This window comes from Calonectris borealis, chromosome 16, assembly GCF_964195595.1.
Source record: "Calonectris borealis chromosome 16, bCalBor7.hap1.2, whole genome shotgun sequence".
Taxonomy (NCBI): domain Eukaryota; kingdom Metazoa; phylum Chordata; class Aves; order Procellariiformes; family Procellariidae; genus Calonectris; species Calonectris borealis.
Window position 1 is genome coordinate 7,451,677 of NC_134327.1, and position 16,063 is coordinate 7,467,739.

At 39.4% G+C, this 16,063-nt stretch overlaps 1 protein-coding gene and 1 long non-coding RNA gene across 2 annotated transcripts in view; one reads left to right on the forward strand and one right to left on the reverse strand.

The window, feature by feature from the left end:
* Window positions 1-16,063, reverse strand: part of MYH11 (myosin heavy chain 11) — a 63,833-nt gene that overhangs the window by 19,447 nt on the left and 28,323 nt on the right. Inside the window, exons 6-17 of the mRNA XM_075165070.1 lie at window positions 14,949-15,051; window positions 10,727-10,819; window positions 9,735-9,798; window positions 7,506-7,604; window positions 6,334-6,477; window positions 3,539-3,634; window positions 3,050-3,168; window positions 2,729-2,881; window positions 2,095-2,268; window positions 1,717-1,890; window positions 1,143-1,257; window positions 15-208 (exon numbers count right to left, since the gene is read on the reverse strand). Of these exons, the coding sequence (XP_075021171.1) occupies window positions 15-208; window positions 1,143-1,257; window positions 1,717-1,890; window positions 2,095-2,268; window positions 2,729-2,881; window positions 3,050-3,168; window positions 3,539-3,634; window positions 6,334-6,477; window positions 7,506-7,604; window positions 9,735-9,798; window positions 10,727-10,819; window positions 14,949-15,051 (1,528 nt within the window). The remainder of the gene's footprint in view (window positions 1-14; window positions 209-1,142; window positions 1,258-1,716; window positions 1,891-2,094; window positions 2,269-2,728; window positions 2,882-3,049; window positions 3,169-3,538; window positions 3,635-6,333; window positions 6,478-7,505; window positions 7,605-9,734; window positions 9,799-10,726; window positions 10,820-14,948; window positions 15,052-16,063) is intronic.
* On the forward strand, window positions 191-15,337 carry LOC142089083 (uncharacterized). Its single transcript, XR_012676097.1, has 3 exons — window positions 191-811; window positions 5,348-5,449; window positions 15,038-15,337. It is a non-coding gene; the product is annotated as an uncharacterized LOC142089083 (long non-coding RNA).

A 16,063-nucleotide genomic window follows, 5' to 3' on the forward strand; every position in this document is an offset into this window, starting at 1 on the left:
CATTTGAAATTTACCCTTTTTTCGTGATTTGGAATGATACAGCGGACGAAATTAGGATTGGTATTCCTTAAGGTGGTCATCAGTTTGGTCAGCTGCTCCTTATAGAGTTGTCCAACAGTTCGGAACATGCCTTTCTTGGTTTTTGAAGCACTAGGGAGTGAGCTTTCAGTCATCTTGGCCATCTGGTCCAGCCCAACTATACGGTCCACTGAAATACAAAAGAAAGTATGAATGGAACTGCTTATATAAACTGTCCTCACCTCACATTACACCTATCACTGGCGTTGTTAAACTGCAACTTCCCGAAGAGGACCAATATATTTTTGATGCAGTAGAAGCGTACTAACAAAAGTACTAGAGGACCCTTCTGGGTAAATAGTCTACTTCTGTCAAACATGAAAATGAGGATCTTTCTTTGTTAACTAGTGACAGAATGGAGCAACTGAATACACAGAATGTATTTTATTTTATGTTTCTCTAAAAAGGACAGTCCTTCTGCAAAATATCCAGCTGGTAGGTTGGTGTCAGAACCAGGAACAACACCACCTCTTGACTCCCACCTGTTACCCAGTGGTTCTCAAGGTCTAGCTAATAATCTACCTCAGTTATTTGATAATTCAGAGCCACCTTGCATGCACATTTATGTCCATGTATTAAATATTTATAGTGTAGTGTATGTGTTACAGATCCATATAAACTTTTTAAAAACAAAGTGTTTTATATGCATACAGACATTCTTCTGATGGAGTTTAGTTGAGTTTTACACCGCTGGAGAGAACTGTGCAGGACTTCTGGGAGAGGAGTGTGTAAGGTAAGTCATTCATAAAACCCAACAATAACCTGTATTAAATGAGGTCTGCAATATCACATATTCAGCAACGTTATAACAGTGTAATGAATAATTTTTATTCTGTTGCTGAATAATATTAAGTAAGGAAATTTTTTGATAGTGCTTAAAACGATCTAATGATGCTTTCCATAAATATGTCTTCAGAACACATTATTCTTGTTTCTTAGTTCAGTCTCTTCTATGCTTATCATTTTCACACTTGTGTCCTGCTAGCAAGGGATGGCTGTCAAAAAGTTCTAGTAGAAGTTTCTCCCTTTAAACTGCATTACTGATTTAGAGTTGCGATTCATACCGTCTTTCCAAAGGTCTGCTACAAATTTGTCTGAAGACTGGTTCAGCAGAGAAGTCACATTGTCATTTAGCGGATCCATGTTCTTTGTTAGCCAGGCAGTTGCATTGTAGGTAACCTGCAGGCAACAGTGCTACATCAAAAATCTGTTCTTGATAAAGATATCTGGAGTGTCCAAGAACACAGGACACTGTATTAACACAAAATCATACATAGAATAATGATGTGAAAAGCTTTCTGTGGATGAGAGCTGAGTTGAGTATTTATTCTTACAGGTACTAGCATCTGAAAGCTTTTTGCAGACATATCTTTAAAAAATCTGCTTGCTAGAAAGGAACTCGAATTACCTGGACTTTTAATAATCCCGGTTATTTTTGCTTTCATGTGAGTTTAGCACAACCATGAATGTTTTGTAAATCTTATTTCATATGTTATGTAATTAAAGCATTTAATAGATACGTTACACAATGAAAGGTGTGTCCCTTATCAATGCGGGTACCGGACTGTTTCTTTTTTACCATCTGGGCATCAAAGAATCAAAGTTCCCTAAGTCAAAATACCTCAATCTGTCCCATACCTTTCCTGCATAGTGCATTATACAGAACTCGGTTTTATCCTTGAGTTGCTTGGGCTTCTGGAATTTGGGATGGTTGCCTTGTTCTTGACATAGTTTCTCCACAAAGGATGTGTCAGTAGCTTTGGGGAACCAGCACTCTTCATCCAGCAGAGCCAGGACACCTGGAGGGTTGGTCTGCAATGTGAGCAATATCAGATCAGTATCATCACAGGCAGAGACAAAGAGCGAGCACCACCTTCTTTATCCCTCATGTTACAAGTCCTCCCAGGCAACAAAGGATCTGAAATACCTTAAATGGCTCTCTTATTGTACTGATTGATACATAACTGACCCTGATGCAACCTATGTAGTATCCCGCCTATAGAGATATAATCTTACTGGTCTTTCAATCAGCTCAATGCAAGGTTGCAGGTCAAGGCCAAAGTCAATGAAATTCCATTCAATGCCTTCTCGCTGGTATTCCTCTTGCTCCAATATAAACATTGTGTGGTTGAAAAGCTGCTGAAGTTTCTCATTAGTGTAATTGATGCACAGCTGCTCAAAGGAATTGATCTGTGAGGAGGAAAAAAGTGAATTCCTAATGTTAGAAAGAGACCTTCAAGAGGGAACTTAAACGACAAAATGAAATTTGCTATCTTCTATTTCTATTTACATATTACAATAATTCAAATATAAGGATCCATATTTTTCTAATATAAGGTCTTGAAAATTTACAGTAAGTTCTCAAGTGGTAAATCTTTGTACTGGGAGCTGTTCAATAAACCATAAAAAGCAGACCCTGGCTCTAAACGCTGAGCCCCGCAGAAGCCCGGCAGGAGCGTGCTGCCAGCCCCCAGCCCTGCCTGCCCAAGGGAAAGGCAAGCAGCCAGGTGTAATGGGCCTGTGGGTCGTGTTGGCCACGGGCTGAAAGAACCAAATTGTTTTTGTGGCTCTGAACTTAGGTTTTTGTCACTTTATATCCAAACCACTGCATGATAATAAGTTTAGTCAACTTGTGTCCCACAGTACATACCTCAAAAATCTCAAATCCAGCAATATCAAGGATCCCCAAGAAGGAAGCGCCTTGTCTTTTTGTTTTATCAAGAGCTTTGTTTACGCGAGCTAGAATCCATCGGAAAAGACGTTCAAATTGTGCCTTGGCCAAAGCCTCTATGGCAAAGTCCGCCTGAAAAAAAGAAGAGAAAATTGTAAGTGAAAGGAGAAACCCAATTAGCTGCTGATTTCTGTAGAGATGATGAGACAGAAAACTGATATTTCCCTTTAAACAAGATGTAAGAAAAAAAGAAGAAAGGAGAATAGTTTCAGGAGAGCTGAGCAGACTGCAAGTAGGTACCTGCTCTTTGGTCTGAGCTTTCTGAACAACATCTCGTCCTACTTTGATCCTTGGGGTTAGAATAGATCTTGTGAAATCTGTCACATTAATCCCCATCAGGTGACACACTTTTTGTGCAGCTAGAATCAAAGAGTGAGATTTTATTTCAGACTGAATTTTCTCTTAGCCAGTCAGTAAGTGTGAATAAGAGCAGCTCAGCAAGTATGTGAAGTTATTTATCTTCCTTAAAAGCTCCTCTATCTTGGCCACTTGCCATAAAAGTATTATTCATGATCCAACAGTAAATTCACTGTTCATCAATTTATGGATTCAAGATTACTAGAAAAGGAAATGATAATTGAGCTGATTTTAAGTATGGTATATCTTTTAAAGCCTGTGAAGTATATGTGTAATAACAATTAAATAAAAAATACTGATAAAGAATGTTACTCAGCTGCTATTTTATTAATTTCTTAATGTTATCTAAATTTTCTAAGTGGCAAATCGTACCAGTATTGTCTGGCATAGAAGCTTGATCAGTGTTTCTCTCCTTCTTGAAGACAATATTACCCAGCTGTAGGACAGATGAAACCACCCTCAGTATAGCTGTAAGAGAAACAGATAATATAAATGAGGAACAGAATGGACACATTTTGAAAGCTCTATTCTCTGCGATAATGACGATTCATTCTATTGCTTATGGTAGTCTGTACCTCTATGGAAAGAGCTAGGTTTGCTTTAAAAGACTGTGCCATAAACTGCAGGAGTTTGAGAACTGATTGAGCAGCATCTCAACAATCTGTGCAGTGGAGTAAACAGGCCAGTCTGGGAACACCAGCACCTCCCAGCTAAGTTGTGCTGGCTCCCCAGGCAGACCCCCAGGTCTTAGGAATTCATCTCCCACTCACAGTGGCCTGTAGTATCTTCCCTGCTCAGTCACTTGACAATCTGTATCTCTGTCTTTACAATAAAAAATATCTATGAATTACCAGCAGCTTCAAAAATGTGTGGCACTTCTGAAGCTCCAGTTATGCAGGAACATGTGGATACTTAATTGTGCAACTAAAATAAAATGTATACAAATCTTTGAAGGATTAGTGTCAAAGAACAGAAAAGTAATTGATTAATATTTGATTACTAAAATATACATAAACGTGATGTCACCTAACTTCAGGTAGTAAAATCTACTGATATGTTACAGATGAGATTGTATGAATCTAGGGAGTTCTATTTGTTTATTTGGTAAACTTACATAGGAGAAGAATACTGTCGTAATGGGCTTGTATTTTAGAGCATGAAACCAAAGGGGTTCAGACACTAATACAACTCCTATTGTTGTAGTGGAGAATGCTGCTGTCAACACCCATACAGATGCCCTGTACTGCCTGGAGAACGAACCAGTCTTCATCAGTAACATCACCTGAATTTACCAAGGCTGGGATTTGCACTGCTGTCTGCAAGGCAAATATTTTTTTCTCAGCATCCCTCAGTCCCTGATGCAGGGGTGGGAGGTGACGGAGCTCTGCTCTGGCTGCCACAGCTGGTCCAAAGCTCAAGTGATGGGGTGACGCTGTTTCTGCCACCAGGTGTCACTTGGGGCATGGCAATTCGCACCCATGGGCAAGGCACACTGGCTTGCACCAGCTGAAGCCCTGCACGCTCCAGGAGAGGTAAAAGCTGCGCAGGTAGATGTCTTTGGCAGGCCTGTGTTTTGAAGATAGTTTAGTTGTTGGTTCATGCTCTTTGTTTTTATTTCTCTTTTCTCCGAATCAGTGAATACACATTTGAGCTATTTGAGCCTGTTCCATTTCTGTAAAAATTAAATCAGAATATTTTGCAACTTTTTCATGCTAGTTGTTGGAAAGTTCTGAAAAAATGGCTTTAAATGGTCATTACTGTTGTTAGAGCTGGCTTGAATTCAATAGTCTGTTTTGGGTATGTATGGAATTCTTCTAGTGAGAGATCTTCCCTTTCATAAACACAAATTACCTTTCAAAACACCATGTGTTATAGTACTTTTGCATGCTGACAACTGCACCGATGCTGTGAAATTCAAATGGGTCAGAAGTGCATGTCATGTTCCTCCTACAGTCAGGTCTCCGGAATTCATAAGACTTATAAGAAAAAGCCTTGCAATTCTTCATTGAGATGGACAGCAAAATATTGTGACAATTATTTTATTTGATCCATGTTTAAATTACTGTATAGAGCATCACCACTTGTTCTGTGCATCACAGAGGTAATTTCTCTTTGATGATATATACTCTATTTTCCAATATAGATGGTGATTCTTCAATATTTCTTTCACTGTGTTTCCAGCAAGTGCTGCCAGTTTAAACCTTTGAAGGAGGTGGTTTGCAAAGAGTTTTCATTATTGGCTTCAACTGCTCCCACCAGTACCCACTGCAGCAATGGGAAAAGGTAAGCCTCTGTGGTAATTTTTTAAGTAGAACTTTTCTAACAACCTAAAAGCAGTAGATGATAATTAGATCTCCTTGCAAGGCAAGAACAGTCACCCTAATACTCACAAGGCCTCCTGAAGCATCACCCTGTTTAAGACAAAGGTGGCAATGATTCCAAGGCGGCTGTAGTGCTTTGTGTCATGGATCTATGACGGCAGTTTCAGTGTCTTCACTGCCCGTCTGTTCTCAGCCCCTGCTATCCTGCCTCCAGATTCCTGCTGCTGCTTTATGTTTTCAGGCACTGTCCTGCCACCAGTTCGGTTGCTTGTTGGTACTGGCTCTGACCATGCTGCTTGTGTTATGTGATCTTGATCCTGTGTTTAGATCCTGCCTTGATCTTGTGTCTCTCCTGATCACACAGAACTGAGTTCCCATATTATTCTTAAGGTGGTGTAGAAAAAAATCTGTGCTTGATAAGTTTTCCCCTTATGAGAGAACCTTCATTCTCTTTCCACGAAACATCTATGCTTTAATTAATCTAATACCGCTTGAGAAGGAGGGAAATCTATGGGCACTAATTCACAGTGCACTTGTTAGAAACAGTAGCTAGGTAACGGTTGGTAATAGTTTTACGCAGAGGAAATAAGAGGCAGAGAGATAAATAACATGGGTACATCTAGACTCCTCCAGTTGGCGGTTCATGCAAGATCACACTTCTCCAGAGAAACATGGACATAAAATCTAAATAATCTTAATTTTCTTATATTAATGTAGAATCTTACTTCATATGCATATTTTGCAAAGTGGTTATTCTGGACAGAATTAACCTCTGCACATTTGCATCTCTATATAGTGTCACTTGCTGATGTATACCTTAAATACAATCTTGCTAACAGTTCTCACCTATCTGTTCCTCCTCATTAAAGCCCATAATTTTCATGGCTTCCAAGGTCTCCTGGAACATCTCATCATCTTGTTGAGCAGGAATAGGCACGTGGCCATTAGATAGAAAGGTATAATTGTTAAAGCCTTCCAGCAACAGATCATCTAAAAAGCAAAGAAGAAAAGCCTTACGTAAGTGCATGAACTTAAGGCTCTTGGTTCATGAGTTCTCCCAATGAACAACAGGAAAAAACCCAGTGTTTTCACCAAAGGAAGACTCTGCTTGTATGAGGAGTTTAGGGTTTTGTGGTGCACAAATATTTTCAAAATAACTCTTCATTTAGCAAGCTTGATTGTGTTAAGTTTCCAATTTTCCTTAGTAAGTGGGGAATGTCTCTGCCCCTCAGTGGAATTTTGCACCCTATGGACTCAAATCTGAGCCGTTCTTCCCAAAAGTCTTTCATTTAATGCCCTGTGTAACCTACTCAGAATTACACCTCTCCCTATGGGGATTCATATCGAGTAATAATAAGAATGGAACCAGATAACAACCATAGTGGTCCAGACCAAAAGACTCTTCAGCCCTATACTGTGGCCAACCAGATTCTTAGGTAAGGAGCATAAAAACCAGGGAAGATACAGTGTTATCCATTGCTTTATACATTCTTTGGCAACCAGTGATTTAGGGAAAGATGTCATATTTGAACCATGATGTTCCAATATATATTATGTCTAATCCTTTTTTTTGGATCCACTTACACTTTTCACCTTCTCAACATTCTTAAGCTATGGGTTTCACAGTGTAATAATGTGCTGTAGGAAAGACATTCTCTTAATTTATTTTAAAACCACAAGCCAATATTTTTATTTGGAATCCCAATTTCTTTTGTATAAAAAATAATGAATAACTCTTCCCTATTCATCTTCTGAATATCATTCAAGGTGGGATCTGAATGGGTTTACATCTCCTGTAAATTGAAACATCCTGTAAACTGCAAACAACCTGGCTTAAACAGGTGGACATCAATTGAAGCTTTCTTATAATTCACTTGAGAGAATTATTTTCTATAGCTAAAGAGCTCTTTATTTATAGAAAGGATTGAATGACATACAATTAATTAAGATAAATTACATAAGTAAGCCATTGCTCAGACTGTTCAATGAGATCTAAGAATCATTAGCAAGTAACTTACTTCTCATTTGTTCAGAAGCTCCAGCAATCAAATAGTAAAAGATATGAAATGTTCGCTCATCTTTAGCCTGACGAATAGCACGGGATTTTTCAAGCAAATCTGTTTGTCGAGTGTGTTAAAAAAAAATCAATAACATATTTCAGTCCTTCCTTAATTGTGCCATCAGCCTCAGAACCATCAATAGCATTGTTGAAATATTTGCCACGAGCTTGTCTAACATGAACATGCGTCTAATTCTGTGGCAGGAGCTCTGGTGTTGGTATAATTCTCACCACAATGAGTAGATCAATTTTCTACGTCTTATTGTATGGTAAATGCTGGTAATCATGGTAATAAGCACCATAATAGACATAAATGCTTCTAAAATCAGATTTATAAAAATAGTATTCACAATATAATTCACACCACTTTTAAAATGAAGTACCAATATGATTCTTTCAACATAAGGTGGAGCTGCTAGAAAAAAAGCTCGAGGCCAGTATTGTAGGTATAAAAGCAATAAAAGCAAACTTTATTTATGGTCCATTTTTGTGACTATAAACTACTAAAAATGAAGTTGGCAATAGTGTAAGTATTTCAATATCAGTCAGTGATTCACTCTTTAAAAGTTATAGTGCTGTAGATAAAACTTCAGTTAAGACCAAAGAAATTAAAACCTGATTTTTTCTAAAGATTACTTGTCAAAATAAGAGCAGAAAGGTGAATTGTTTGTTGTTTGATACCACACCCAAGAGTGGTCCTTCTTTATAGCTGCATCTTTCTTTCTCATTTATTGGAGCAAGCAGCTCCTTCTTTATGTGAAGATGAGCAATCATCACTGAGGAATCTAGCTACATATTAATCTGTTCATTAAAACACACTATCTCATAAACATAACCAAAGGAAGAGGCAACAGTACTTGGCAAGCAAAGTCAGGCTAAGCTGAATTTCTCTGAAATGTCTGTACTTTTTTCCTGAAAATATACATCGAGGTTATTGATATCTAGCTCACTGCTCTGGGTGTGTCATTTGAAACAGCAGGGCCTTATTTAGCATCCAGAGCAGACAGGTTCTCTGGAAATATCTAGCACTTGATGCTATCTGGGGCATCAGTACCAGCAAAATATTTGCTTTGCTTCAGTTGAGTGAGTTTCCAGAACATGTAATTTCTGACCATGGCAGTTTAACAAAATATGCAGAGATCAAATCAATTTTGGGATAAATTGTCTCTTGGTTTGACAAAGAGAGAGGAACTGTAAGGATTCTAAGACAGTTCTTCTGACCATGCCATGTTCTTTGGCTTTTCCTGTCTCTTTTGTCTTTATTAATATAAAGTCTTTAGAGGGGTGGAAGGGAAAGGTGTACTACTTTTATTAAAATGACCCTTCAATCCTCCAGACATGAACTGCAAAGCTGTCATACTAGGTATCATATAGACTTTTCCCTTAACAGGTTATTCTCAATGCTTTTTCTTGGAATGCCTCTGTCCCAGTACAGCATATACGACCTTTGCTATAGCTAAACAGCAGGGCACGCGCAGCCGCAGGCTTGATCACTCAGTCTGCAAGGCTCAGGACCCTTCCCTTACAGAAGCCAGGGTGCACAGGGCTGAGGGTGAGATCGTACTGAGCATCTGGACTTCATCCCAACATGTGGTCAGGACCAGGACAAAGTGCCAAACCCGGACTTGAAAACTGGGAAGCACTCTCCAAGTTCCTGGATAAACTGCAGTGATAATACCAAGCATTCAGTGTTTTTTCAAAGTGCCTGACGTGGCACCAGTAAGAAACAGTAAAGTTTCAAAACTTTTTATGCAGCTGGAAATGTAGACCACAGGGAACCGGAGTGACCCATGCAGGATCACACTGATCCGAAACAAAACGACCACATAGCTCTCAAGATCACATGCAATCTTAACCACAAAACAATCTTTTCCCATTACTGTATTATTGGGACTCTGCTTTTAAAGTCCCCTGCCATTGCCTTAGGTGCGGTGTTTCCATTTTCTGAAGCTGTATATGGGGAATAGCAGACTTTCCTATAGCTGAGAAAACAGACCTGAAAATGTAAACATGAGAGTAAGACAAACTGAGAAGCTGGTATCAGCATAAATGGAGCCACTTCCCTCCATCTTTGTTTATACCAGCCTCAGCAATATTTGCCTTTCTTAGACATGCAGTGGAGCTTGTTTATCTTACTTCCTTCTGCTCACCCTAGTTAGCTTCCAGTGCGGCACACTGAAAAGGATACAAGTCTCTATGTTTGCTCCGACAATGTAGCCTGTCACATCAAAGTTGATGCGGATGAATTTGCCCTGTGAATGAAAAGAAGATCTAGATTGGGCTGTTCTTTCAGGTTATGCCAGGTTTTCCAACATTAGTATTTAATCTGTTTAATAAGACATGTACATCATCCTCTTAAGAATAACATGCTTGATTCCCTCCTGCCGGGACAATCTGTGGAAAAGCCTGAAAGGAAGTGAACTTCTCTGATATTCCCTCTGCAGAGATTTGCCCCCACATTTCATTCAGGCACTTAGAGGGGAAGGAGTCCTCCCTACTGGACCAGTCTTTGGAAGCCGGGGATATGACAACATCTATTTTCTACTTTGATTTCCGCAAGTCGAATGAGGGAATAGCATTGCATCTGCATAACTCCCTCTGCTAAGGTTCATCCGCGTGGATCCCTGAACTTTGCAGGGAGAGAGCAGAGACGGGAGAGGAGGGTCTGCAGGGAAAACAAGCATCTGCCAGCACTCCCAGAAAAAAGTGTCGTCAAATAGTGGCAGCCCTCAGCTCACATCATTCTAACTTGAATCTGTATTGACTGTTTTTTTCTTTTTCTCTTGTAGTTTTTAATTTAATATATTAACCCCTCTTGCTAAGTAACAGTCACACCTTATGAGATATATGCTCAACAGTGGTGCAAAGAAAAAGAAAGTACAGATTTTGTTTGCAAATATTCTGAAGGTGGATATGTCCTGGAGCAGGAATTGACTCTGGAAGGCCACACTTAGTCGACTGCTAAATTGTGAGAGGACAATGGTACTGTCAAGTTTGAGTTTGATCTTTAATCTTCTATTAAAGAAGGCCAAATTCCTATTTCAGAGAGGAATTCTAACCTGCTTTTAAGGGATTAATTTTAAGACGCTCTTTAGAGAGAGGGCCACTGTCTGAACATTGTGTCTGAAAAGATGCTGTACCTCCCCCCCACATAGACCCAACTGGATTTCTCCTACTTACGAATCTGGAGGAGTTGTCATTCTTCACAGTTTTGGCATTTCCAAAAGCTTCAAGAATAGGGTTTGCCTGTAGAAGCTGTTTTTCCAGCTCACCCTAAAATTCATTCAGATGCAGTTAACCCTAAACTTCATAATTACTTAATTAAAACCAACAAATGTACACTGGAGAAAAATGTGAAAGATAATTTAAACCTCTAACTTTTTTTCTGAATACTGCACTTCATGTGGATTTGTTTTCATTCTCTGTTAATCTTTGTGTTTATATATTTGTGCAGTTGACCGCTGTCCTGTATACATGACCCTTTTCCAGCCCTGTTGCCTATGACAGATCAAAGTCTATTAATCTGTTTAGCATCATGACTGGCCTTTCTTAAAAAAAAGGGTCATTCAATGTAAAATATTTTTTTTTTCCCAGTTTAATATCATTTTTAGAAGGGATATTCTTAAAGGAACCTCTAGCATGTCTTGTTCAAGTTAGTTTATTGAGATCCTTTGCTAGCAAATGACGATGTCATTAGAATAACTTGCCGAGAATCATTTTAATGTAATGCAGCACAAAGCTACAAAGCAGATTTCATCAAGTCTATTAATAATGATCCATGCAAGGCTATTTATGTTAAATATGGAAATGCATTGATTTATTTCAAACTAGGATAATGAATCCTCATGCAAACACACAAACTTCATATTATATTGTTAATTGTGATTGGTAATTGCTAATGAAACAAATCATGCAATGAAGCAAGCATGCATTTAATACTCCTATTTCTAAACAAATCAATGAAGTTGAAAAAATCCTGTGCTTATGAATACAGCTTTTTTGAACTTTTCATTCATCTCTATCCTATGAGGTCACTCACTTTCACATTTGCTTCTTATCATCCTATTCTTTGAGTACTACTCTGCAGTAACGTGCATAACTTCAAATAACTCACCCTGAAAAGGAAAAACTCCTTTGATATGATATCATTTAAATAATTTTAATTAGAAAACAAGGCAATATTTAGCTTGAATATAGGGGAAATGATTTGGAAAATGAAAGTGCTTCCCAATTAGTGTGCAAAACTGGTAACCTTTTTCTAAATGCCATTCCTGAACGTCTTGTAACTTATGTGGCAATGATGAGACCTGCCCCAAAAATATCAGTAAAAAGCAACAGATTGTTAACAAATGGCTAAACTTATCTGCATGGTCACGAGACAGGAGAATGAGCATCTTCCAAAGAGCATAGACCTTTTGAGAGCTAAGGCATGTATCAAGACTGCATTTTGGAAAAAAGAAAAGAAAAACCCCACCAAAAATCCCCCAGAACTTACTACCTAAGAGTTGAAGGAAGAGGGAAGGAAGATTTCCAAACAAGCTAATACAGGAGTCCTAGAATAAGTAAGGAATTCCTAGACGTCCCTGCAGTTTCTCTGTATTGAGCAACTCTTTCCAGTTACGCTCTGTAGACTTAAAAACTCCACCATAAGCATAGGGCGTTGCTGAAATCAGATGGTGACAGCTAAAATAGAGCCTTGTCTGCTAAACTGAGACAGATGCTACCTGCTTCCAGTGAGAACTGAGCTGTGCCATAAACTGTGGCTCCAAATGAACAGCATTGTATGCAGCTGTACGTCCACTGAACTCCGCAGAGTTGCCTACGCCAGCAATGAATTAGGTTTTTTGCAGAGAGCTTGTCAAATGAAGTACTAAATTAACTAAGGAGCAACATGTTGCCTTTTGTCATAGCCAAGTCTGAGAGGCAGCAGTCAGAATGGGGAAAAAAAGACCCCATAAAAAAAAAAAAATCCCATTTGCCTGGCACAGAAACAGAAGGAATATGCCAGCAAACCTGCCTATCTGCCCAAAGCATTGGTACGCTGGTACGGCACACCACAATACAGGAGGGCCTGTGAGAAACTGCCGTAAGACACCTGCAGACACACGCTGCAGTGGGAATTGCTCTGTTACACATCATAGCAGCAAGCTAAGAACATGCTAGCTTTTGCGGATGTGAACAATTCTCAACAGTTACATGAAAATGTAAAATTGAAAGCAGTATCAAATGGAAAGCATGCAGCCAACCAAATCAATCAAACACCGTGAGGTTTAGGAATTATTTCACAACAGTCCTAAAAAGTTCAACCTGAAGCACAGAAAGCATTTGGGTCTTTTCATTCAGAAATCACATTGCTCAGTTTCAGGCTGAGTGGCTCTTTCAGGATCGTGGGAAATTTCATTCAAACTATGGCAATTTGAACACACACATATAGAAGAGAGTGATATTTGAAAGATGACCCTGCCTGTGTCAGACCTCATTCTTGAACCATGGAGCCTGACACAGTTAGGGTTGATTTGTGAGAGCATTTGGCGCTATTGTTGCTTTTTATCATATCATACAACATATTTCAACAAAATCTCTTTTAAATTTTCGAGGTGCAACAATAGCATGCAGATCTACACTCAGTGCCTTAAACACACATCAAACAGTCTAAGTTACTCACGTAAGAAAAAGATGGACCTTGCTGTATTGAATAACGTGGTATAAAACAAGTGTCAGTATCATTTCCATTACACAGACATTTTTATTGTTTTTCCTGTATTAAAATAACCAATACACAGTTTCCATGCAAATAAACCAGGAATACAAACACAAACAATCTATTGCAGACATACCAGGAGTACAAATACCATTAACACACATAGAGCATTTTAACTGAAGAAAAAAAAACCCTGAAGCAAAGGGATGGGATTTGGATCCAGTCCCAGGTTAGTCTCCCAGGACCAGACAGGGACAGATATTTTTATGGTAAATCCCCAGTTCTTCTCTGGTGCAACTGAGGCATTTTGTTATTAATTACTTTTTAATGACTGAAATTGCAGTGTCAGTCCCAGCCACTGAATTACTATTTGTCAGCATGTTATAGAACAACTCAGACTTTCTCTCAGCTCCTATCTGGTGGTGTTTGCCTTCAGGTCTGTCTCAGGGCCAGTTTGATCCTGAGACTCGCATAATTCCCCAGCGGAGAGAGCAGCAACTGCAGTTACCTGCCTGTTAAGAATGGCCTTGAAACCACAAGTTCATTTGCCCCAGCCACTGAGCAGGGACCCAGTAGGAAGAAGTAAGTTTTTTGCATAAACGATCAAGAAAGGAAAATGCCTTTAGTCTTGGACTGTTTCCACTAAATTTAATCACAGATTTCTAGAAAATACTGCCCAAAGGGACATCTACTCCCTCCCTTGCCCCAAAGCAGAACCTGCTGTACATAAACAACAATTATTTATGGTGGAAGAGGCCAGGCTGCATTCTGGAGTCCTCTGTCTGCCGCCATACAGGGTAGGTAAGGGCAGCTGCAAGAGCCAGCACAGGTGTGGTCATGAGATTTTTTACTTCATTTCCCACCGCTCTACTAATTACTTATTTTGGACCCAGTCTTGCATTTGGGACACACTGAAATGTCTTCCTGAATTAAGCTTCTTTTGTCATAAAAGTGAATTGCTACATTTTTTTGCAGAAGTTTGAGTAACATTCAAAAGGCTGGAAATGAGGTAGGACCTGGAGTTGTACCACTGAAAACAGCAAAGACAGTTGAGAGCCTCAACCACAGTAGTGATCTCCGGGAACTGGGCAGGTATAAGGTCATATTATGGTTCAGAGCAAGAAAACGAACTTTAGTCACTAACGCAAGACTATTACAAATTCTGAAGGAACAAAATACTTTAAAAAAATTGTGCCTTTCAAAATTGTTCTCTCTGACTTAGGAGTAAAAAGAAAAGACAAGTTTTATATTGGGACACTTTGCTAGTTAGTAAGAAAACTTGCTTGCTAACAAAGCCAATCAAAACTTTGGAAGTTTAAATGCTGATATACATTTTTGTGATGCAGTCGGACAACGTGTTAGTTAAAGGCTTTCCCAAACCTCTTAGTTGCCAAGGGCCAAGGGTAAAATAAGGACCTGAGCCCTTGCAGACTTAAAGGGCTTCAGACTAGGATATAAATAGGTGCTATGCATATGGAAAGCTATGAATATTTCTCTTCTAGCGAAGTACATTCTCATCTGATGCCTAAGGCAGTGTCAAACAAAAGGTTTTTCCATAAACATAGAGCTGTGATGTAATTGTGTACTCTTAATATGTCGACTCTTTGGCAAGCCACAGACGTTGACTTGCTGTTAGCACAGTCAGCTCAGTACAGTCCTAACAGGCTTGAAGAAGAGTTGAACACGGAAGAGCTCACTTACAGTGATGGTGATGTCCTTTTTGCCCTTATGTGATGAAGCAACAACAGCCAGGTACTGAATGACCTTTTTGGTATTTTCTGTCTTGCCAGCACCAGATTCACCTCTGAGGGGAAAGAAAATAACACAAAAGAAGGTAGGTAACCAGTGAACTCCTTCTCCCACATGATGTATTTAGTGTATAAAAATAGGACTGGAAACGGCCTGGCTCAGTTAGTATTTACCCCAGAACACCACCTCTCCAAATCCACCTGACTTCAGCATGCAAAGAACGCATTATCAGAGCTATATCTCTGTCCCATTAGTATTTTGACTGGACATTGGGCCATTTAAGGCAATTCTAAAACATGATGCATTTTTGAACGGCAGTTCATTTTGCTTTGGCAGCATCTGAATATTTATGAGAAGTGGAGCTGGCAGGGAGTCTGCTTATGTTTTAAGACCAAAAAATACAACATTAACTATGATGTGGTACAGCAGTAAGAAAAAACATAAGGAGGAGTAAAATAGCTTTCTCTTCTGAAACTCTGGCATTAAAGTAGACTAACAGCTTGTATCAGTGCTGGAGAATAAGTGAATGATCCTGCCTCATCTGAACTCCATGTTCAAACACTCCTTGAATTCAGTGGGACCAGAGCTGGGGCTGCCTGAGGTGTCCCTGCTAACCGGGTAGTAAGGGACATCTCGTGTGGGGAGATGTCTGACCAGCAGAATCTGCATCCCGGCTGTGCCCCGTGCAGCGGCCCTTGGGTGGCAGGCAACAGCGGTAACTTTTCACCTCCCGGAGGACTTCCAGGGTTAAATTTATTTACAACTCTTAAGCCCTCTCTTAAGGTAAAATACTGGTTTTTGAAGTACAGGTACAAGCGCCAGATTACACAGTCTTTTCTCAGAAGAACATTTCCAGCCTACTTTTCCCTCTCTAAGTGTCACATTACATCATCTCACGTCTTCTAGATACCTTTGCCTCTGATGACTTATAGATGGAAATGTTTTTATACTGTCCTGTCTCAGCAACCAAAAAGGGCATTAAAGTGGGTGTGGATGTAATAAACTAGTTCTTTCAACTGTATCAAACTAGTGCTGTGAGGAGGGCAACAGTCTAAATGTAAGTTGGA